Raw genomic sequence first — 23,409 nt, 5'->3', positions numbered from 1 at the left:
GTCTGCCCTCATTGGTGTGGTTGTGACCTGTTACCAGGTGGTTTAGAAGCTCCTCCGGTGAGTCTTCTGGGCTGTAAAGCTTGAAACCAGTGATATGGCCAAGTTTTCTTCCTCCATTCAGTGGAGAATCTGATAAGGAGCAGAAGGATCAGCTGAAGGTACTGTCTGAGAGATGATGTTTGGGGTTAGGTCTTCCTAGTAGTCTGTTCTGCCTCTGGGGATCTCAATAGGGCAGAGGGTAAAGCTGTGACGAGGGCATGATGCTCTTTAAACTTTTCCTTTTCTTTGATCATCTCCTAAACAAGTTTTATTTTCCTATTTTTTTAAAGGTGAATTCGATATTTTTGATATTAAATCATTAGGGGAAATCAAGTTTCTTTAGTATGTCTGTTTTAAACAGCTTTCAGGTAATGGGGGTTGGTGAAACAAAGACACCACACCTGAATCATACTTTTTACTTGCCTAATTCTCAAATTCTGTGGATTCACAAAAGTTGGAACTTTCCTCTTTATTTCATCCTTTCTCATGTCTCTCATTTTTTTTTTTCTTTTCATTTTCAGCCTAAATCCGGGGAATCTTTATGATCAATTCTCTTGGGATCCAATTTTCTTCTAATATAATATAGTTTATTTGGGGGTCTAGCTATTCTGAAGCACATCTTGAAATTGGATAGTGTTTAGCGCAGGGATTTTCTAAAGCTCCAGCCAGTCTTTGTTTTCTTGGTCCTTTGGGACAGACTGGCTGTTATCATTTTCCCAGCTGTGGCCTCTCTGTGGTTTTTCAGGTGCTTTAGACGGTTACTGATGAAGGTCCCGTGCTAGACTGAGGCTGGTTTCTTGGGAAGGGCTTTCCTTGCACCATACGTTCCTTTCTCTTTAAAAATGGGCTGTTTTCTTCAGCCAATGCGTTATGGGCTGGAAGAGCAGCAGACGGTTATGTGAGGTAAGCCCCCTCCGGCCAACGCAGTGTGTGTTGGCTTATCACTTTAGGATTTGTGCCTCAGAACCGGTGCAAAACAAAATATTTCACTGGGAATTTTTCACTTAGTCTTCTGCAGTCAGGTCTTTTCTGGTCAGTTCGGTTCAGATACGCAACAGAAATTCAAACAGATGGGAGTTGTAGAAGAGACATTTGATGAAAAAGAGGTTAAAAGTGGTGCTTTAGAAAGCTGTGCGTGCATACTCAGTCATGTCCGACTCTTTGCGACCCTATGGACTGTAACCCACCAGGCTCCTCTGTCCTTGGGATTCTCTAGGCAAGAATACTGGAGTGGGTTGCCATGCCCTCCTGCAGGGAATCTTCCCAGTTCAGGGATCGAACCCGTGTCTCTTATGTCTCCTGCATTGACAGGTGGATTCTTTACCATTGGCTTCACCTGGGAATCTGAGGAGGCTAGAAAAAGAAGGCTGAGCGGAGATCCCCGTCTTGGTAGGGAGAATGTCAGCAGCTTTAGCGTGCTTTTACTTTGGCAGTGGGTCCACGGGTGCTTCTAAGCAAATAGAGTCATGTACTTATAAACAGGAATTGAAAGTTTGGAGGTGGAACTGATAAAAATTCCGATGAAAATAATCTTTTCACATATCTGTTTGGAAACACAGATTTCTTGTGACAATGCCAGAGATATTGTAAGGAAATTTTAACTTGGAGTTTTTAATTAGAAATGAGGATAAGTAAGCATTTTTAACCTTTTCTGGTAACCAATTATTTGTATATAAGATATAGTCTACTGTTTAGAGTTCATGTTATTTATGTGCAGTTTTCAGAGTTGATTTATTGCAGTCTTACTGATAAAAATGAACTATTATGGCTTTTACATTAATTTTTGTACTAAATGACTGTAATTCTAGGCACTTGAAATTTCTTTTGGAAATCGATGGCAAATTAGGAATCCGTTTTCATTCTGAACTCTCTTTAACACCTGCTTCCGGTTTCTTCTTCCGGCTCCACAGAGAATCAAAATAAACGTTTGTAAATTACACAGGAATAGAAAATCCTTCACTGTTAATTTCTATCATTTTGCAGTTATTGGAACCATGGGGAAAGCCAGGCTGACTTTCTCTGTGAACCTCTGAAAGTTTCTCTGTGCCTGGGTTTGACACCTGGCTCATATTCCTTGGGTCAGCAGTTTGTGCCTAGCAATTTTATACTGTCAACTGATGGCTTTCTTTCTTGATTTGTAGTCTGATTTCACTGCTGATACACATTCTAGAGCTTTTTACTTCAACAAACCAGATGAGGGTCCAAAATCTTGGATGTCTGATTCAGGAACAGGTATGATACTTGTTTTGTTTTCTGGCCTTACCCCTTGGCATGAGGGATCTTTGTTCCCCAATCAGGGATAGAACCTGTGCCCCCTGCAGTGGAAGCATGGAGTCCTAACCACTGAACCACCTGGGAAGTCCCAATATTTACATTTTTAAGGAGTTTTTTCAAAATAGTAATGTGTGCATTTCTCCTAGGGTGATAATCGTGTACTGTATACTAAAGGGGTTTCTAAGGTGTATTGTGTGTTGTCTTATGTCTCTGCATCTGTAACTTCCTCACTTGCCTTAATTTGTGCTACAAGTTTTGAAAAGATAGAAGTGGTTTTTTTTTTTTACAGTTATTTCAAATGGCTACAAAAATCATCTCAGAGTTTTCTCAGATATCCAAAGTGAATTAAGAAATTCAACTCCCCTGTGAGCCATTCTGTATTCTCCATGGTGAACGTATTTTAGTCTTAATGGCTTTACACGCTAACTCCTTTTTCCACCATCCCACATCCGATTCAGGATGAATCCGCTTTGCCTGTGAAAGTTGCCAGACGCTAGCAACAGTCACCACCTCCCTGCTCTCATCCTTCGCAGAGCCTCATCACCTGCCCTCTGGGCTCCCATGAGCCTCCTGACCAGCCTCCCTGCTTTCACCTTGCACCTTGCATCTGTTTTCAACACTGTAGCCAGTGGGATCCTTTGTAAGGACCGATCCGATCACGTGACTCCTCTGCATAAACCCTGCGGTGGGTCTGCTATGTGCAGAATAAGAGCCCGGAGTTTGTCCTTATTCCCACAGGCCTACAGACATCTAGCCCTGCTGTTGGACCTGAGTGTCTCCTAGTCTCCCGTTTTCTCTGATTTAGCAGGGAGGCTTTTTGCTCAAATATATCAGATGAATTCTCGTTTTAGGGGTTTTGTTCAGCTGCTTCCTGTACGTGGATGTTCTCCTCACTCCTTTTGGGGGGAACCTCCTCATACATGGCTAACACGGCCAACCTCAACCATCCTATTCAGCAAGAGCACCTGTCCTCCCTTCCACACACACTGCATCCTCCCTTACGCCCAGTTTTTAAATTTTACCAGAGGAGAGTGCTCGCCACCTTCTGACATACTGTATATACACTGTAGTCTTTTTGCCTCCTCCCTGCAGCTAGCATAGTAAATGCTCAATAAGCATTTGAATCGTTAAGTTGTTTACATTGCTCCTGTATAAGTCTGTACTTTGCATAAAGAAATTGTTGTCTTTTTAAAAAATATTTTAGGGACTTCCCTGGCCATCCAGCAGTTCAGACTTCACCTTCCAACACAGGGGGTGCAGGTTCGATCCCTGGTCAGGGAGCTAATCACACATGCCTCAGGTCCAAAAAACCAAAACATAAACAATATTATAAGCAATAAAGATGTTTAAAATGGTCCACATTAAAAAAAGTCTTAAATATTTATAGTTCAGTTTAAAATATTTTAATTATTAAGTTAGGACTCCTACATGGCAAGACATTTAAGTGAATTTTTTTTTCCTTCTAAATTCAATTTTCTGTATCCAGGTAGCCAAAACCTCCCATATTTAATTTTCTTTAGGTAGAAATAAGTTCTTCTAGAAAACACTATTATTCTTTTTCCTCACCTTTATCTATTCTGTGTATTTTTTCACATTAGGACTGACTTACTGGAAACTGGAGGAAAAGGACATGTATCACTCTTTGCCTGAGACTTTAGAGAAGACATTTGCACCAGCCTCCTCCACGGATATATCACCAAGCCAGGTAACTTGATAACACATGACACACATGTATATTTGTGTTGCACAATTGTATACTGTTTCATTTATAAATTTTGTATTTTTAAATTTCTGATATACAGAAAAAAGGCATGGGCCTTAAATCATACCCGCCTGCTTTCGAATTTGGTCTCTATCATTCATTGCTTGTGTGATCTTAGGAAAATTACTTAAAAATGAAATTAAAAATGCCCAGTGTCATATGAAATTAAATGACATGGTTTGTGTCCACTGTTTTCAATGTAGTAAGTACACAGATAAACTTTTCCCGTTTCCAGACCTGGTTTTGATTTTCTACTCTGTTATAACCTCCCACTGATCCATTTTGTCATAATTAAGTTACTGTATTGATTTTCTTTGAGCAAGAAATGTAAATATTTTATTGACTTCAGAGCAAAGAAATAAAAATATCTAGTATGTGTATATCGATGTATATCGATATATATCTCTCTCTCTTCTGTGCTTAGATCAGGGGATGAGAAAATAGGTTGGAGGAAAGGAGAGCTATGATTAAAGTAACCAGGAGAGCTGTAAACACAATGACAGGCGTAGATGGACTGGACAACATGGGACCAGCAGATCTGTGGACGTCTGAGTCCCAGAGAAGGTGGAGACCAGCACTCTATCCTTCAGGAAAGGAGTGAAAGAGACAGATAAACACACAGAAGGAAGGGCTGGGGAAGTGAGATTGAGGGGTCTGGGAGACTCAATGGGCTTTTCAGTTATAGGCTCACTGTGTGTGTTTTCTTGATCTGCAACATGTGTAAATGAACACTCTGTTTTGTTGACTCGAATATTAAGTACCCATCAGTTTTAAGCCTTCCTGCTTCCTATTCTACCAAGAAAAAAAAATGCATCAATTAGACTGATGCAATGCTTTCTTATCACTTAGAATTTGTTTTATAGACTTAAACATATTTTTATCATCTATTTCTCATATATACTTAATGAAAAATATAAGTGAAGTAAATTGGTTGAAACGTCTTTACCTTCAGGGGCTTAACTCTTCACACTCTTCTCTTACACCGGTGCTGGTTTCTGTGTTTTCCATACTCCATTTCCCTTGGGCCACCAAGATCATTGGTGACTTTACATTTCTTTAAAAGAGAATGAAAAGCCTTGGTGCTGAGTTTCTACCTGGCTTAGTAGTTATGTAGGACTGACCTGTATTTCACCCTCAGATGGGGAATGTTGCTTAAGCAGCTGATTGACTGTCCCTTATATATTGGTTCTCAGGGATTCCAGCACAGGTTCAAATCACTAGGATTTTCTTCCAAGCTGCTGACACCTGTTTGGCCAATTTTGGTGGCTTTTTTATTTGCATATGAGCAGCCAGTGACAATTGTGTCACAGCTACTACTTGACCAAAGGCATTTGTAGGATATTATTAATTATAAGAGGCATTCTCTGTTCAGAGATGTTAAAATATGACAAGAGAAATCGTAAAGGTAGTGAAAAGGGAGTTCCCTGGTGGTCCAGTGGTTGGGACTCTGTGCTCTTACTCCTGAGGACCTTGGTTCAATCCCTGGTTGGGGAACTAAGATCCAACAAGCCTTGTGGCATGGCGAAAAAAGCAGCAGTCCCTTGTATAGGGCTGTGTGTGCTCAGTCGTGTCTGACTCTTTGTGACCCCATGGACTGTAGCCTGCCAGGCTCCCCTGTCCATGGGATTTTACAGGTGAGAATACTGAAGTGGGTTGCCCTTTCCTTCTCAAGGGGATCTTCCCAACCCAGGGATCGAACCCATGTCTCCTGCATCAACAGGCAGATTCTTTACCACTGAGCCACCAGGGAAGCCCCAGTATAGGGCTACTTTCCGAGTGTTTCTCTAATATGCTGTTTTTGATCCATTCATTCATTTACCCATCTCTCTGTCCATCCATCCCTTCACCCATTCCAAGGTGAAAAAAGTCACTTTGTATTACTATGAGCCCTAAATAGAATAGTTATAACTCTTCACCCAGGCCCCCGGAGTAGTTTTCTCAGGCTGTAGCCAGAGCGGAAGAACTGCTGCTCAGCGTGGGCTTTAGCACTTGAAAAGGCTTCTGGGTTGTAGGTATATAAAAGTAAAATTTCAAAGTGGGGTTATAGAAATCGTTAATTTTAAAAGTTTACATTTAACAAATTAATGCCTCTAGTGCATACGCACAAAGTATAATTGTCTTTTTCACAAGCTAGTTAAGGGTTTATTAAAAAATATTAATTTGTGGTGCTCGGCAGTCTCTGTGGTATCTGGAAATGGGACAGTTTAAAAGCTTAAAGCTGTGTGACGACTGTGTTCTTTCAGTGCTTTCAGTGTATCTCTCACTGAATCTGTAATATCATTTGAGAGAATGTCCACAGTTTAAATTTGAGGCCCAGAGTTAAATGGTACCCTGTCATGACCTACAGTATGTCCCGTCTTAAGATAAGTTAGGCCCGGTGTGTTACTATTTGGAGCTGAGGCCTCTTTGTAACACTTCCAGTGTAGCCAAGCCCTGATTTCAGTTGTGGAAGTTAGGATTGTATCTTCTTATTTTTATAACTAATCTAAAGGAGGTCTTATTTTCATTGGGTAACTTCTTTCTTAACACTTCTTGTTGTCTGTGCTGTGCTGTGCTTAGTCACTCAGTCGTGTCTGACTCTTTGCGACCTCATGCACTGTAACCCGCCAGGCTCCTCTGTCCATGGAGATTCTCCAGGCAAGACTCCTGGAGTGGGTTGCCGTGCCCTCCTCCAGGGGATCTTCCCAACCCCAAACACAGGTTTCCCATATTGCAGGCAGATTCTTTACCATCTGAGGCACCAGAGACTGCCAGCTCTTAAACATGAATGTAACTACAGAGCGAGGCAACTCCACTCTTGACACTCTTGACTTGTTCCTTCAAGTCACAGGAAATAAATCTGGTTGGAAGTTTTCTCGTCCCGCTTCATTCACTCATTATGAAGTCTTTTATTTAGAACTTGGTTCTTATTTTAAGTAAGGAGATTACCACGGATTTTATTCTTTGAAAGCGTTCTTAGGGTTTTAAATATCTTAGGTTAAAATTATCCCGTTAATATTTATAGGTAACAGGTAATGGGGAATGACTTCCAAACTTATTATAAATCTGATGGTCTAGCATCTTGGTTTATTTTAAATTTTTCAAAAAACCTTTTTATGGTGCTGATCTTGATATCAGGAAAGTAAACTTTTTTCATCATTGGTTCATTGATAATATTTGAATAATTTTGTTTCATATCTTTAAGTCTAATACTAGTAATGAGATGAAGCCACCATCACTGAAGGATATTTATCATAAAAAACAAAGGGAAAACAAGCAGTTACCTGAGAGGAATCTCACTTCTGCTTCCAACCCAAATCATCCACCAGAGGTAAAGTTGTCAGCACTGCTGGGTGAAAATAAAAGATGCTTCATGACTTTAACTCGCATCTTGAGCTTCTTTTCCCTAGGAGATCTAAAGCCTACTCACTTAAACAAACAAACAAACCTGCGCAGAGAGAGAGAAAGCTTACTGTTCTCTGTCTTATTTCTAGGTACTGACTCTGGACCCAACGTTACACATGAAGCCAAATCAGCAGATTTCAGGGATTCAACCACATAGCTTTTTGAATGCTCTTGATGACAGAATATCCTTTTCACCGGACTCTGTTCTAGATCCTAGTCTCTCTAGTCACTCTGACATAGACTTGTTTTCACAAGCAAGTCATATCACTTCTCAGTTATCTGGTTTCCCAAAATATCCTACAGATGCAAAAGTTTCGCCAGTGGACCCTTGGAAAAATCAGGCATTCCGAAATGAGAGTAGGACCAGTTCCACGTTTCCTTCAGTATATACCGTTGGTAGTAACAACATCTCAGTCAGCACTGTAGATGAAGAAAACCCTGTTCTGGGACCGCCTGTCTCAGTCAGTCAGTCCCAGCTTCCAGGTACAGCCAATGGTGTCCCAGAATGCATTTCACTGACTTCCCTGGAGGATCCTGTGGTATTGTCTAAGTATGTACTTCTGGGAATGGCTTGTAATGTTAATAGATGTTCTCTAATGTCTGCTTAAATGATGAAAATTGTTTTTATTGAACTTCAGTAATACATAAAAATTAAAATAAGGTAGACTGTCTAAAAAAATCTTTTTTTGCTTTATTATTAATAGCTGTCAACTTATAGATTAATCTCATCTTTTCTATAGGTGTATAAAGGGAAAAGGCTGTATTTTTGATTATGAGAATGATTGTGTTCTTGTTTTTTCCTATTGAGAGAGTGAGGAGATGCTTTCTAAATATTTTTTCTTTTCACCAACAGGATTAGGCAGAACCTGAAGGAAAAGCATGCGCGACACATAGCAGACCTTCGAGCTTACTATGAATCAGAAATAAATAGTTTGAAACAGAAACTGGAGGAAAAAGAAATTTCTGTAGCTGAAGACTGGAAGAAAACCAATCAAATTCTTGCTGACAGGTAAAACTTGTAATTTAACTGTAAAGTTAGTGTTTCTCCAATTTGGATATATTGTTTTACCCAAAGCATAATATATTGTGATGATAAAACACTTTTGAAAGCACATAATTTCTATTTGAAATTTTTCAGAGAAACGTGTTTGCCTCAGTAATTATTTTTAAAGATCTGAGCCATCCTCTTAAAAATACTGAAAATTGATGAGGACATTTGTTTCATATGGGCAAAGTACTGAGACAGTTGAGCAGATTTTGTATATGTAAAGGAGTGTCGTTTTGTCCTGTATACTTATTTCCTAATAAGTCTGTGGCTGATGTCCTTTTTTCTGACCCAGATATGCATAGCTTTAACCTAGCCATTCATGCACCTGTGGAAATAATTATCTCATTTAAAAAAACCGTAGGCACACAGGAGCATGGTCTTATATTAACAACAGCTTTCCGCTTAGTTTAGATACTAGTATTAATAACAGCATACCTTGCAACATACTCTACAAATGAAATTAAACAGATTGGAAACTGAAGGGTGGCTTCCCTGGTGGCTCAGTGGTAAAGAACCCACGTGCCAGTGCAGAAGACAGCAGGTATGATCCCTGATCCAGGAAGATCCCACATGCTGAGGAGCAACTAAGCCATAAGCCCTTGTGACACAACTATTGATCCTGTGCTCTAGAGCCCGGGAGCTGCAACTACTGAAGCCCTTGTGCCTAGAGCCCGGAGAGTAGCCCCTGCTTGTCATAACTAGAGGAAAACCCACACAGCAACAAAGACCCAGCACAGCCAAAAACAAATAAATAAAATTATTTTTAAAAAAAGAAAGAAAACTGATAGGGTCTAGATGACAGCAAATAATCCTTCTTTAGGGCAAAGAAGACAAAGCTCCTTGAGAATAATTATGAGGGAGCTGAAATCTTCTGGTCCAGTTAACAGTCTCACTTGCAGAATTCGAGTAAAACGAGCTTTTATACCAATGTGTGGTTGCTGTGGTAGTTAACATGCTATCTTAATCCATCCTGGTCATTTCTATTGCTTCCATTTTGCTCTTGGTGGTGGGGGTGGGGTCCAGTGGCAGACAGAAGTAGTTTGAAAAGACCAAGGGGAAAAAAAACAAACTAGTTTTAGGTTTTCTAGGATGAAAAGAAAAGAGTAGATAGCAGGCTAGGGAAGTTGGTTCTTGTCTGTGCGTGTGTGTTTTTTTTAGGAGGGCACAGATGACCACAGGTACTTCCTGTTGGAAATCAGAAGCCTGACAGAAGCGACCAGTAGGCCTTATTAGGTCAAAGAAAAGGTGCCAAAGAAGGCACAAAGTAAAGGGGAACTAGTTAAAATATTGTTATGTCTGGAAGCTCTCAGAGTCATGAGGATGGAGGAGCATCCTGGAAGTCAGTGTCTTACATAAATGAAAGTTGTTAATAACAACAGCAGTCTAGGCACTGGAGCCAATGTGCCTGTAACATGCAAATGAAGAGCAATGCATTTTTGCCCCCTTCCACTGCCCCTAAAGGATTTGGTTTGGCCTGAGGTTATTTAGAGAGAAATCATTTACCTAAGACAAAAACTAATAATTATGTTGGCAGTATATGTAGCAGTTTTTTTCAGACTTTAAAATTGCGAATTGGGAGCTCCAGTTGGGGCCATTAACACTTGTCACACAGTTGTAACTTAGGGGGTGAGATCTTTGGCATACCAGAATTAGTGTGGTAATTAAAACAGAAAAATAACAGCACACCTACAGTTGACTATTCAGTGAATGTATTATTATTTGCCTGTTTCATCAACAGTTTTAATCAGTATTTCATTTCTGCAAGGCTTTGATGCTTTTGTTGTTGAGTTGCTCAGTTGTGTCGACTCTTTGGGACCCCATGGACTGCAGCACGCCAGGCTTCCCTGTCCTTCACTATCTCCTGGAGTTTGCTCAGACTCATGTCCACTGAGTCAGTGATGCCATCCAACCATCTCATCCTCTGTCATCCCCTTCTCCTCCTGCCTCAGTCTTTCCCTGCATCAAAGTCTTTTCCAGTGAGTCAGCTCTTTGTATCAGGTGGCCAAAGTATTGGAGTTTCAGCTTCAGCATCAATCCTTCCAATAAATATTCAGGATTTATTTCCTTTAGGATTGACTGATTTGATCTCCTTGCTGTCTTATCCAACACCACAGTTCAAAACCATCAATTCTTGGCCTTCAGCCTTCCTAATGGTCCAGCTCTTACATCCATACGTGACTACTGGAAAAACCACAGCTTAGACTAGATGGACCTTTGTTGGCAAAGTAATGTCTTTGCTTTTTAATAGGTTTTCTAGGTTTATCATAGCTTTTCTTCCAAAGAGCACGCATCTTTTTACTTCATGCCTGCAGTCACCACCTGCAGTGATTTTGGAGCCCAAGAAGATAAAGTCTATCACTGTTTCCATTGTTTCCCCATCTATTTGCCATGAAGTGATGGGACCGGATGCCACGATCTTAGTTTTTTGAATGTTAAGTTTTAAGCCAGCTTTTTCACTCTCTTCTTTCACCTTCATCAAGAGGCTCTTTAGCTCATCTTCGCTTTCTGTCATTTAGGGTGGTGTCATCTGCATATCTGAGGTTATCGATGCATAGTGGATAGGAACCTGAACTCTGGAGCCAGACTGCCTTGCTCGGAATCCTAGTATGGCTCAGGAGGAACTTGACTTCTGTGTCTCTGTATTCACATTTGTAAAGTGGGAATGATAGCAGTCCTGACTCACAGGATTGTGAGGATGAATGCAAAGTGCTTAACATAGACTGAGTATGTAGCCAGTGTCCAATAAATACTAGCTATTATTCACAATGCATCATTAAACACTGAGTCAAAATGGTAACCGAATTCTTCTGTGTATTTTGTTATTTTCATGTCCTATGATAATTAGCTTTACAAAGAATGTCCTTCATTATAAGAATACTGACATTCATGCTAATTTGAAATAATATAGAAGGATATAATATGAAGTCTTTCTACCCATCTTCTGTTCTCACATCCTAGACTTAATTTTTTGCATCCTTTTAGAAATAAAAATGTATATGCATGTATAAATTTTTTTCATGACAAAGATCGAGCTGTCTTATGCAGTCGTCTGTATCACATTAAGTGTACAGTTCACTGGCTTTGTGCCTTCCCGTTGTTGGGCTACCATCACCAGTATCCATTTCCAGAACTTGTTTTAGCCTGCAAATCTGTCCGTCTGTACTCATTAAACAATAACTCCCCATGACTCCTCCCTCCAGCCCCAGCAGCCAGCATTCTACTTTGTCTCTATTAATTTGATGCTTCTGGGTACCTTGTATAAATGGAATCACAGTATTTGTCCTTTTGTGTCTGGTTTATTTCACTCAGCATACTGAGTCCTTGAGGTTCATCCATGTTGTAGCATATGTCAGAGTTTTCCTTCCTTTTTAAGCCTGAATAATACTCCATTGCATGTATACACACACACATACCCACTGCCTTTTGTTTATATCCATTCATCCCTTGGTGGACACTTAAATTGCTTCCATCTTTTGGCTATTGTGAATTATGCTGCTGTGAATCTGAATATACAAAAACCTGTTCATATCTTGCTTTTTTCACCTAATAATTCTTCAAGATTTTTTCGTGTCATTTTTAATATTCCCTGAATGTTATAATATCAGGTTCATTGGGATATATTTTACTAAAATGGCATCCTTAGTCTTGGCTAACATTGGAAAATTTGTTTTATGTAATATACTAGAGAATCAGATTTTTCTGACACTTTTAAGAGAAAGGATATTGCTTTTGATTGTTTTGTTTCAATATTTTTTTTTAGATGTGGCCAGTTAGAGAGTGCTCTGAATGAAGCTACTAGTCGTGTGAGGACACTTGAAAATAAGAATAACTTACTGGAAAGAGAAGTGGTAAGTGTGGTATTTTTGGTCGTTGTTCTAGTGGCTAAATGTTTAAAAATGTAAGCTTTTTTATTAACTGGACTTTAGAGACAAATGAATATTTTTATAAAAGCATTATATGTTGCTTGTCTTCTCCTTTAGGATTTCTTGTTAAGATTCCGTTTTGAATGCTGCTGGCTTCATATGATAACTACAAATTTTACCCTTTAAAAATTTTATTTTTTAATTGGGATATAATTTGGACATTATAAAACTCATGCTTTTAAAGTGTACAATTCAGTGGGTTTTAGTATATTTACAAATTTATGCACCTATCACCATAATTAATTTTATAAGTTTTTTCTGCCTTAAAAAGAAATACCAAACCCCTTTAGCCATCCCCGCCATTCACATACACACTCTTTCAGCCATAAGCAGCCATTACTCTGCTTTCTGTATCTATGAGTTTAGCTATTCTGGGTATTTGGTGTAGATGGAATCACATCATATGTGACCGTGTGTGTCTGGCTGCTTTCCCTTGGCATCAGGTTTTCAAGGTTTATCCATAGGGTAGCATGGGCCAGTATGTTACTCTTTCATAGTTGAGTAGTACTCTGTGGTATGGCTACGCCACATTTTGTTTATCTATCATCAGGTGATAGGTGGGTTGTCTTCACTTTTTTGGCTATTATAAATGATAGTGCTGTGAACATGTGTATACAAGGTTTTATATGGACATATTTTCAGTTTTTTAGATATATAAGTAGGAGTGCTTAACCTTTTCCTCTTAAATAACTTGTTTTTTTCCCCCATGTACTGCCAAGTTTTGTTCTTCTGTGTGTAATTTTACAAACAATGTTTTGCTGGAAAATGCCAGTTATATTCTAGACATTATTTCTGTGTCTTTGATGTTTATTTAGTTATCTTTGTCTCCTAAACTGTGGCTTCCCATTTGGTTCAGTGGTAAGGAATTTGCCTGCAGGAGATGTGGGTTCTATCCCCTGGGTCAGGAAGATCCCCGGAGGAGGAAATGGCAACCCACTTCAGGATTCTTGCCTGGAAAATCCCATGGACAGAGGAGGGAGCCTGGCGGCTACAGTCTATAGGGTTGCAAAGAGTCAGACACAACTGAGTGACTGAGCATGCATGCACACGCAGGCACCGCCTAAACTATAAACTTCATGAAGTCAGGGACGGTTCTGTTAATCTTACATTTCTAGCACCCTAGTAACCTGGTGCCTGGTGGATTTGCAATTAATGATTATTGAATGAATATTAACAGATCAGATGCATTTTGAATTTTCTTTTATTTTCATTATGAGACAATATGGTAAGAAATGCTTTTTTCCCCCCTATAAATATTAATGTGAAGCAAAAAATTCCAGTTTTGCTCTCAGAATCAGTTTCCTGATAGTCATGGTGATTTTTTTCCTCTTTAAAGTGGTCTATAGGTGAGTCCTGGAATCAGAATGCCTCAGTGCTTTTCTCTATATTATTCTGTAGGGTAATCCTTTCTAGTCTCCATTCCTAGGATATAACAGAATATCAAATGTGTTCATTTCCATTTATATGTTTTTATATTTTAGTGTCCGCAGTTTATTAGCTGCTATTGAGACCTCTTTTTTTTTAATTATTATTATTGAAAACAGTGTATTACCCTTGTCTTTGTTTTGTAGAGTGATTTCAGAGAACGCTTCAATGCAGCCAGCAGTGCCTCCAAAATTCTGCAGGAACGAATTGAAGAGATGAGAACAAGTAATAAAGAAAAAGACAATACCATTATTCGACTGAAATCTAGACTTCAGGATTTGGAGGAGGCATTTGAGAATGCTTACAAACTCTCAGATGATAAAGAAGCAAGACTAAAACAAGAAAACAAAATGTTTCAAGATGTAAGTGACACCGATAACTCAGTTCTGTGGTTGGCTAAAAGTAGATTCAGGTTTTGTAGTCTTACAAGCTGTTATGACATATTTCACGTTTGTTTTCGCTTTACATGACTTTGCTGTTGCTGCAAATATCTGTATACCTTTCTGGTCGAGTCGGTTGGGTCTTATCTTGAAACAGGAAGTCAGGGCTTTCAGAACTATGGTGTCACTCCCACGCCTTTTGGTCTCTAGCAGGGCAGCTTTTGAGTGGTCTTAAATCAACATCTGTGTGTCTGGAAGGTAAAATGAACCAGATTTAGAAGAGGCTTGATATAATTTTTCATTTTGATTTAATTTCATTTAAAATTTAGAATTGTATCACATTAAAGATGGATTAAGTTTCAGGTTTTTTCAGTTTAAGTTTTTATTAATATTTTTGTGACAGTACATAAAAAATCTGAAAGTATTTCCGGCTGTTGAAATTTTCTTTCTGGTAGCTTTAGATTTGATTCTTGCTGCTTTGTTTTTTAACATTTATTTTCATGAAGATAATACATGTAAATGGTTTAAATGGTCAAATTTCAAATGAGAAACAGCAGTCTCTCCACCTCTTCCTAACTTGTAATCCTCTATCCTAGAGGTCGTTATTTTCAGCCTTTTCAGTTATTTCTTCTGAAATTTTGCTCCCTGTTTCTAAATAATAAACTTACATTTCTCTTTTCTTTTACCTGTCAGTCTCAGATGTTATATGTTGAATTCCTTCTGTGCAAGATGTCTACAGTTTAGCTGTCTTTCACCATTGGCTCCCAAACACTTGTCCCCCTCTTTCCAGTGTGGTTAAATTGATTCTAAGAAGCTTATTTTTTACATTTGAACAACTCTGAAATTGGAATACATTTTTACACTATAGTGTCTTATTTTAATTGGCAGCGTTTTTTCCTCTTAGCATTTTATGACTGTGCAGGGTCTTCACTGCTGCGTGGGCTTTCTCTAGTTGTGGAGAGTGAGGGCTACTCTCTACTTGCGGTGCATGGGCATCTCATTGCGGTGGCTTCTCTTCTTGCATCTTGCCGAGTTTAATAGTTGCAGTCTCGGGCTCCAGAGTGCAGGCTCCGCAGTTGTGGCACTCAGGCTTAGTTGCCACATGGCATGTGGGATCTTCCCGCACCAGGAATTGAACCGGTGTTCCCTGCATTGCAAGGCAGATTCTTAACCACTGGACCACCAGGGAAGCCCCCTCTTAGTATTTTAGTAAATATTAAATAGTACGATTTCTGATCAGTGGTTAAATAGTATAATTTCTGATCAGTGGTATCTTAGATTTTAAATACAATATATTATTTATAGGTGGATTAGAATTCAGTATTTCTTATGTCTATATAAATATTTTTCAGAGCTAAACTGCAATGTTCAGTGATTTTATTTCCTTTCTCTTCCAACTTTTATTATATTTTTCCTTAATTTAGTAATTGCTTTATTTTTAATCTGCTTAGTTTTGTTTTGTTTTTTTTAAACATGCATAGCACTTCCTTTCCCCTTGCCTGCCTCCCTAGTATCCTTGCTTCAGTCTGAACTGATTGCTCTGAGGTTTGATATACAGATTTGTAGGGCTTGCCTTGTCATCATCCTGGGAGTTGTCTTTCCTTCTTTTCTGTACTGCGTCTGTCATTTTGTATAGGTTCTACATCTTCTGTTTTGCTAGTGTACATCTCCTGAGAAAAAGAAGCATGAGACAAATTTTGAGGTCTTCCATATCTGAAAATGTTTATAGTTACAACCCCACTTTATATTTAAAAAAAAAAGTTTTATTTTTTAGAAATAGTTAGAATTACAGAAAAACTGAGGAGACAGTAGAGTGTCCCCATATGCCCCACACCATTTCCCCTGTTTTTGGCATCTTGCATTTGTATGGTACCTTGGCCACAATTAATGAACATTTTGATGCATTATTAATAAATTCAACGGTTTATTTAGATTTCCTTGTTTTCTCCTCATGTTCCTTTTCTGCTCCAGGACTCCCTCCAGGAGACCAGGTCACATTTAGCCATCCCATCTGCATAGCTTCCTCTTGGCCGTGGCAGTTTCTCAGACGTCCCTCCTCTTTCATGACCTTGACAGTTTTGAGGTCTGGGCAGATGTTTTGCAGGATGTCCCTTGAGAGTTGACTGATGTTTTTCTCATCATCAGACCGGGGGTTATTAGGAGGAAAATCATAGAAGTAAAGTATCGTTTTCAGCATGTCGTATTAGCAAGCACTATGTTTTTTATTCTTTTACAGTCATTTTAGTAAAGTTTCAGGGGGGCGTGCATATGAACACTCTGTCAGTGTGCTGTATTTTATTAGAACTTTATATTGTTTGGTTATTATTATTCTTAATGTATTGATAGTATAATTTTAGTGTGTGTGAGTACATGAGCTCCTAGTTTTTAAAATTTCTTGTACTTTTTAACATAACATCAGACTTACAGAAAGTTGCAAAAATTGTATAAAGAATTTCCATATACCCTTCACCTAGATTCTGAATAACATCTTATGTGTTTTATCATTCTGTCCACATGTAGTTAAATGATTGAAAAAAATATTTTTCCTAAACCATTTGAGAGTAAGTTAGAGATATAATGCACCTTTATCTCTAAATACTTCGAGGTATATATCTTAAGAACAAAGACAGTCTTTTATATAACTGTAGCAAAATTAGGAAATTAACATTAGTACAGTAATCTTTTGAGAGGGTGAAGTAGGAAAGGATAGCTGTGGCAGGCAAAGGGAGACACACTGGGCTTCTGCCTCAAAAACTATGTGTTTCCCAGTACAGTACTCTTATTTAATTTATATGCTCCATTCAATTTTTGTGAATTATACTATAAATGTTAGTTATACCATAAATGTTAGTTATACTTTTGGTATAAAGAGATAATAGATCTCTTTTCCCTTGTTCAGGATGTGATCCAAGACTACATACTGCATTGAGTTGTCATATCTCTTTTATCTCCTTTAATCTGGAACACTTCCTCAGTTTTTGTTTTTCTTTTATAACCTTCAAATTCTTTGAAGATCACAGACTATTTTATAGAACTGTGCCTTCTAACATGATCGCTGCTAGCCACATGTGACTGTTTATTTTTGGCCACACTGTGCAGCTTATGGGAGGCCTGACCACTGAACCACCAGGGAATTCCCTCATTCATCTCTTTTTTTTCCTTTTTTGTTTCTGCTTTTTTTAATTGCCTTTAATCTGAAACAATGTGTTAACATTGTCCTTTCATGACACTAGCATCTTTGAAGAGTATGGGCAGTGATTTTATAGGTTTTTATAGACTCCACTGATGTTATAATATTTAATCTTGTGATGCAATTCTTTTGTTTTTCCTTGTAGCTTTTAGGAGAGTATGAGTCCCTTGGAAAAGAACACGAAAGAGTAAAGGTAATGGTCAATGATTCATGTTCTGAACTTCCTGTGGGGCAGACGCATCAGTTTGGAAGTCAGGAGATCTGACTGTCTCCCTTTTTTCTCCCCTCCTTTGTGCCCATCTGGCTATTTGAACTAGACTTATCCTCTCTGTGTCAGTATCCTTATTTCCAAATATCTGCCCTTGAACTCACAAGTTTGTTACATTTGTTAATTTAAAAAATATTTATTGAATGGTTGCTTCATATGAGATGAGATGAAGTTTTTAGAAGAGTGTAAAATACCATACAAATGCACATAATTAATACTATTTAGATATAAAGTTTTGTGTTGCAAAACAGTAGCTTTTTGTGGGGTTGAGTAATCTATGTTTGAATTCTTATAATTAAAACTCTGTTTGGGATCTACAATTTCTAATTCACTGAAACTCCACAATAAGTAAGTGAGGTTCAAGTAATTCTGTTGCATAAAATGCAGGGTTGTGATTATCCAAGGTTAATGAAAAGGCCAGCACAGCTTGGTAGCCAGGATGTCTGGGGTTTCAGGGGCTAGTCGTTACAGCTGAAATCTCATCATTACAGGTTTTAGTTTTTCCATTTACTGAGGTTTCAGTCAGTTTGTGTTTAAAAATGTTAATTTTGACACCGATTGTTTCTAATCAAGCAAAGCTTAATAGGCTTTATTTATTAAAAAGGGGCCATACCCTTTTTTTCGGCCATACCACCTTGAACATGGCAGATCTCATCTGATCTCGGAAGCTAAGCAAGGTTGGCCCTGGTTAGTACTTGGATGGGGCTTCCCCGGTGGCTCAGATGGTAAAGCATCTGCCCGCAACGCAGAAGACCTGGGTTCGATCCCTGGGTCGGGAAGATCTGTTGGAGAAGGAAATGGCAACCCACTCCAGTATTCTTGCCTGGAAAATCCTATAGATGGAGGAGCCTGGTAGGCTATAGTCCATGGGGTCGCAAAGAGTCAGACATGACTGAGTGACTTCACTTTACTTCACTTTTATTAAAAAGGGAACTTACACACAGCTATTTGATTAAACCAGTGTTTGCTGTCTCATTTCTTTCTTTGTGTTATGTGTATTTTCTCTGGTTGATGCCAGACTTGCTGATTATGCATAATTTTCTTTATAGTTCTCTTTTGGATTAGTTTTATATTATGCATCTTAAGAGGAATACATCTCAATATTTGTCTTCACTTATCTGAATTTTTTCTTTATTTTCATAGGATACATTAAATATAACTGAGAACAAATTGCTTGATGCACATACTCAGATTTCTGATTTGAAAAGGTAAAATCTATTATCTTACTAATAAGCAAAAACCTTTTAATTGTTCTTTGAGCCCTTAAATATGTGTCTAGATTGAAAATGATGGGAAAGAAAACCCTTTCTTAAGGATTTTTAAGCACTTTGAGATTAGATTTTATCCTCATCTTCCCATCACCTGGAAATACATTTGATTTTAGCCGAAGATTTTAAAATAATTAGAATACATCGGTGGCTGTGCCCACAAGGTGTACACGTGCTTAAACATTATGCATTTTCTTAGCATAGGTAAAGCGTAAGTGATATTAAGTCATTGAAAAGAATTTTAGGAAGTAGTCTAATTCACCGAATTATTTTTGTGCTCCAAAAAGAAAATAGTATTCACACCAATTTTGTGGTTATATATTTCTTAAAGACCAGGTTCAGGGACTTATTCATGATCTGATTTGCTTAATTAGGTAAGGCACAGTGTGTAAATGGTCCCTATGGCCATGATTAGATATTTCTAATTGGCTTCAGAGTGTATTTTTGTGTTTGGATATTAATGATGTCCCTTATTTAGAGATTTTACCATACTCTTAAGGACTTCTCATTGGAAAGAACAGAAGTACTGGGTAGCTTTCTTGTCTGCTCAAGTCTTTTCTGTGAAGTGTTCAATTCTAGGGATAGTTTTGTTATCATATTGGTATACACAATCAGCCTTGTTAGAGCTTTCTTTCTCAAACCTTCCCTGCAACAGAGTAGGTAAGAATCTAAATTTGAAAGATGAGATAAAGACATATTCAAAAGTTTTAAAAGAACAGAAAGAATGCAAAGATAAGCCTCAAAATAATTAATTGGCCATAGTACTTATTTTCTGTTGGTGAACTTGAAGATAAGCTGTTATTCTGAGCATGGCACAAATTAGATGAGCTGCCTGTAAGTTGAGAGTTGTTCAGAAAGCAAGTTCTTGTTAATAGGGCTGCTTTGGATGGCAAGCCTGCTTCCTCTTTTGTGAGAGCCTAACCTGTGTGTATTTTGTACAAGTCACATACCTGTTAGAATTAAACATCTTTTGCAGTTTATTTGCGAATTGCAGTTTATTTGATTGCTTGAATTTTATTTTTATTTAATTTGTACTGTTTTATCTGTAGTCAAATTTCTAAATTTTTTTCTACTTGCTGTATTAAATGCATTTGTTGTTCCCTTTTCCTTTAGTTATAGCATATGAAATACTCCTTTGTAGGATTTTTTTCTATTTGCCTTTCTATTTATTCTCCCTGATTTTGTTCAGCTTCTTAAAGTTTAATGTGACATTTTACTATGAAAAAGTTTTATGGATTTGCATCTCTTTTGTCACCCCTTTCGTAGAAATGTCTGTTAAATAAGTAATTTATAACTGAGCTGTATTTTAAGCTTGTTGAAATGTACTTAATTTATTTTACTGCTTTTGAATTAGGACAATTTCAAAACTTGAAGCTCAAGTCAAGCAAGTAGAGCATGAAAATATGTTAAGTCTTCGTCATAATTCTAAAACTCCCATGAGACCCTCACATGCCAAGTAAGTTACTTCATTTAATCTCTATGAAACTAGTAATAGGTAAAGCCTGTAATTGAACTGAGACACTCACCTGTCTAAATCATGAGGAAGACAGGGTTAAATGTCATCACAGATCTTATGTGTGAAAGCATCTTACTGTTAGATATTGTGAAAACTCTTACGCAGAGGCATTTGCCAAAAGGAGGAAATAGTAGAAGCAAATTGGGACTGAGGAGAATTGGGATGGTTTTTGGTTTTTGACTCTGCCCAGCTGTGTGACCTCAGATGAATCACTTAATTTTTTTGGAGCTCAATCTTATAATCTGTAAAATCAAGGACATTGGACTACAACATCTCAAAAGGTGTGTTAGCCCTTGTGCTCAAATGCTCAGTCATGTCTAACTCTTTGCGATCCCATGGACTGTAGCCTACCAGGCTCATCTGTCCGTGGGATTGTCCAGGCAAGAATACTGGAGTGAGTTGCCGTAGCTCTTAACTTCCATAAATTTCATTCCTGTGTTAATGAAAAACTTATGATGATGGATCTGCGTTAGGTTATGTGAATTTTTCTTTTTAGTTTTTCCAGATTAGCTTTGTTATAAGCTAAGAACATTATCTTGATGATACATTTACAGAGTAAGTTTTTTCATAATTTGAATTGTTTTTTATTATGATTTTGATGTAAAAAAAGTAATAAAGAGTAGATTATAACTTCCTAATATTGATGTTTTATCACAAAAATTTTTAATTGTGTTAACCTTTTTAAGTTATAATTGTCAAAGGAGAAACTTTTTCTAAATTTTTACTAATCTATTTTATGTGGGACATAATGGATTATTTAAAGAAAAAAATATGTAATTAACTGAAGTTGGATGTTTGAGATTGAACAAAAGGAAGGACTAAGGTTTGCCTGGGGGGAAAGGCCTTTCTGAGGAAGGGACATGTAAGCTGAGAGGTAAGACGTGTTTGGAGTCATTCAGGAGAGAGGTGTGGAAGGGAGGGAGTGTTCCAGACAGAGACAGTGGTCTTGCTGAGTCCTGAGGAAGGAGAGAGCTTAGTTTTATGTTTGAAGAACCCAGAGGAGGCTTGTGTGGCCTTACTGTTCCCTTAGGGTTTTACTCTAAGTCCATTGGGGCACCTTTGAAGGCTTTTTGTATAGTAAAATGGTGTCATTTTATACTTTTGTTCAGTGAACCTGCCATAAGGAAGGGAAAAGAGTAGAAGCAGACTAATTAGACTCTTGAAGGACTTGGAGAGAGATGGTATTAGCTGGGTTGTGGCCACAGAAATGGGTAGAGGGGAAGGATTTGAGAAAATTCTGGAGGTAGAAGCCACAGAACATAGTTATGAGTTGGATGGAGCGTAAGAAAGGGTGGTTTCAGATAAGGCCAGGTAAAACCTTTGTTTCTGTCTTAAACAGCCAAGGGTGTCACGTTGAACCAGGGAAGAGATGCGAAGAGCAGACCATGAAGTAAAGATCAGAATTTCCATCTTGAATATTTTAGTGTGAGATTCATGTGAATTCCAAGTGGAACTCAAGCAGGGGATGATAAATTTGCATTTGGAGTGCAGAAAGAAGACTGGAGTTACAAATACTAGAGTTTTGTCTTTGTAGGTGGTGCTTAAAGTTATTGGATGGATGGGTGTGTGTAGTGACAAGTGAGTCCAGGTCAGAGCTCTGAAGAGCTCCAGTGTTGTGGTTTTGGGTAGAGAAGGAGCTGGAAAAGGAAACTGAGAAATAGCTGCTAAAAAACAGGAAGAAGACTGAAGCAGCTACCATGAGAACCAGTGAGATAAAGACTGAGTGTCCCTTGCATTTGCAAGCTGGGGGTTCTTGATGACCTGGAGAGCCATTTATGTAGAGCCATAGAAGCGGAAGCCAGTTGGGAATGTACTGAATGAAGAGCAAGTGAAAACAACCTGGATGTCTAACAGCTGTAATGTCAGTGTATTGTGATACATTTATGCATAATATTGCTCAGCATGACCATATACAGACTAGATCAGGGGTTGACAAGCGACAGCTCCCTAGCCAAATCCAGGCCTATGCCTGTTTCTGTAGGGTCTGTGAGCACAGAATGGTTTTTGTTTTTAATTTTTCGGGCGGGGAAAGTTTCATGATACATGAAAACTATATGAAATTCAGTTTTTAGTGTCCATAAATAAAGTTTGATTGGCTCACATCCAAGTTTATTCACTTACATGCTGTCTATAGCTGCTTTGTGCTACAGTGGCAAAGGTGAGTAGTTGGGACTGAGTCTATCTGGCTGATAACACCTAAAATATTTATTATTTGGCTGTTTACTGAAAAAAAATTGCCCACTCCTGAACTAGACTCAATGTGGTTTAATCTTTTTTTTTTGTTTGTTTGTTTTTTGGTTTAATCTTAACATAATATGGAACAACAACAAAAAACTAGTTGCAGAAGAAATAGGATGCTAGTTATTAGATTGGTACACAAGTACTTGCAGTTTTGGACTGTGAATTTTAAGTCATCATGTGTTCAATCGCTTCAGTCATGTCTGACTGTGATCCTATGCGCTGTCGCCCACCACACTCCTCGGTCCATAGGATTCTCTAGGCAAGGATACTGGAGTGGATTGCTATGCCCTCCTCCAGATAAATCATTATAACTAGGCTCAAACACATCTTTATTAATCAAAATAGGGACCGTTACACATTTTTGCCAACGAGAAATAAGTGTGTTTATTCCTGTAGTGTAGAGATCCATGCTTTGGGATTTGTCAGACTCTCGGAAAGCATTTCGGAGAAGGCAATGGCACCCCACTCCAGTACTCTTGCCTGGAAAACCCCATGGACGGAGGGGCCTGGTGCTGCAGTCCATGGGCTCGCTAGGAGTCGGACACGACTGAGCGACTTCACTTTATGTTTTCACTTTCATGCATTGGAGAAGGAAGTGGCAACCCACTCCAGTGTTCTTGCCTGGAGAATCCCAGGGATGAGGGGGCCTGGTGGGCTGCCATTTATGGGGTCGCACAGAGTCGGACACGAC

The 23,409-nt window shown here is 38.4% G+C and overlaps 1 protein-coding gene across 13 annotated transcripts in view; it reads left to right on the top strand.

Moving 5' to 3' along the window:
• MPHOSPH9 (M-phase phosphoprotein 9) overlaps positions 1–23,409 on the top strand; it is a 55,593-nt gene that overhangs the window by 15,243 nt on the left and 16,941 nt on the right. For 9 of the 13 annotated variants that reach the window (XR_003515234.1, XR_003515235.1, XM_027566956.1 and 6 more), the window contains 10 exons: positions 2,181–2,271; positions 3,912–4,018; positions 7,260–7,385; positions 7,549–8,009; positions 8,313–8,468; positions 12,268–12,355; positions 14,002–14,217; positions 17,571–17,618; positions 18,837–18,901; positions 20,316–20,417. Coding sequence is in view for 11 of the 13 variants with exons in the window: in XM_027566956.1 (XP_027422757.1) it covers positions 2,181–2,271; positions 3,912–4,018; positions 7,260–7,385; positions 7,549–8,009; positions 8,313–8,468; positions 12,268–12,355; positions 14,002–14,217; positions 17,571–17,618; positions 18,837–18,901; positions 20,316–20,417 (1,460 nt within the window). In the remaining 2 variants the exon portion in view is untranslated. The remainder of the gene's footprint in view (positions 1–2,180; positions 2,272–3,911; positions 4,019–7,259; positions 7,386–7,548; positions 8,010–8,312; positions 8,469–12,267; positions 12,356–14,001; positions 14,218–17,570; positions 17,619–18,836; positions 18,902–20,315; positions 20,418–23,409) is intronic. The other 4 variants (XM_027566964.1, XM_027566963.1, XM_027566959.1 and 1 more) reach the window with 1 other exon arrangement.

The sequence above is a fragment of the Bos indicus x Bos taurus genome, chromosome 17 (assembly GCF_003369695.1).
Source record: "Bos indicus x Bos taurus breed Angus x Brahman F1 hybrid chromosome 17, Bos_hybrid_MaternalHap_v2.0, whole genome shotgun sequence".
Taxonomy (NCBI): domain Eukaryota; kingdom Metazoa; phylum Chordata; class Mammalia; order Artiodactyla; family Bovidae; genus Bos; species Bos indicus x Bos taurus.
The sequence above is the reverse complement of the archived record's forward strand: the minus strand, read 5'-3'. Positions and strand labels throughout refer to the sequence as shown.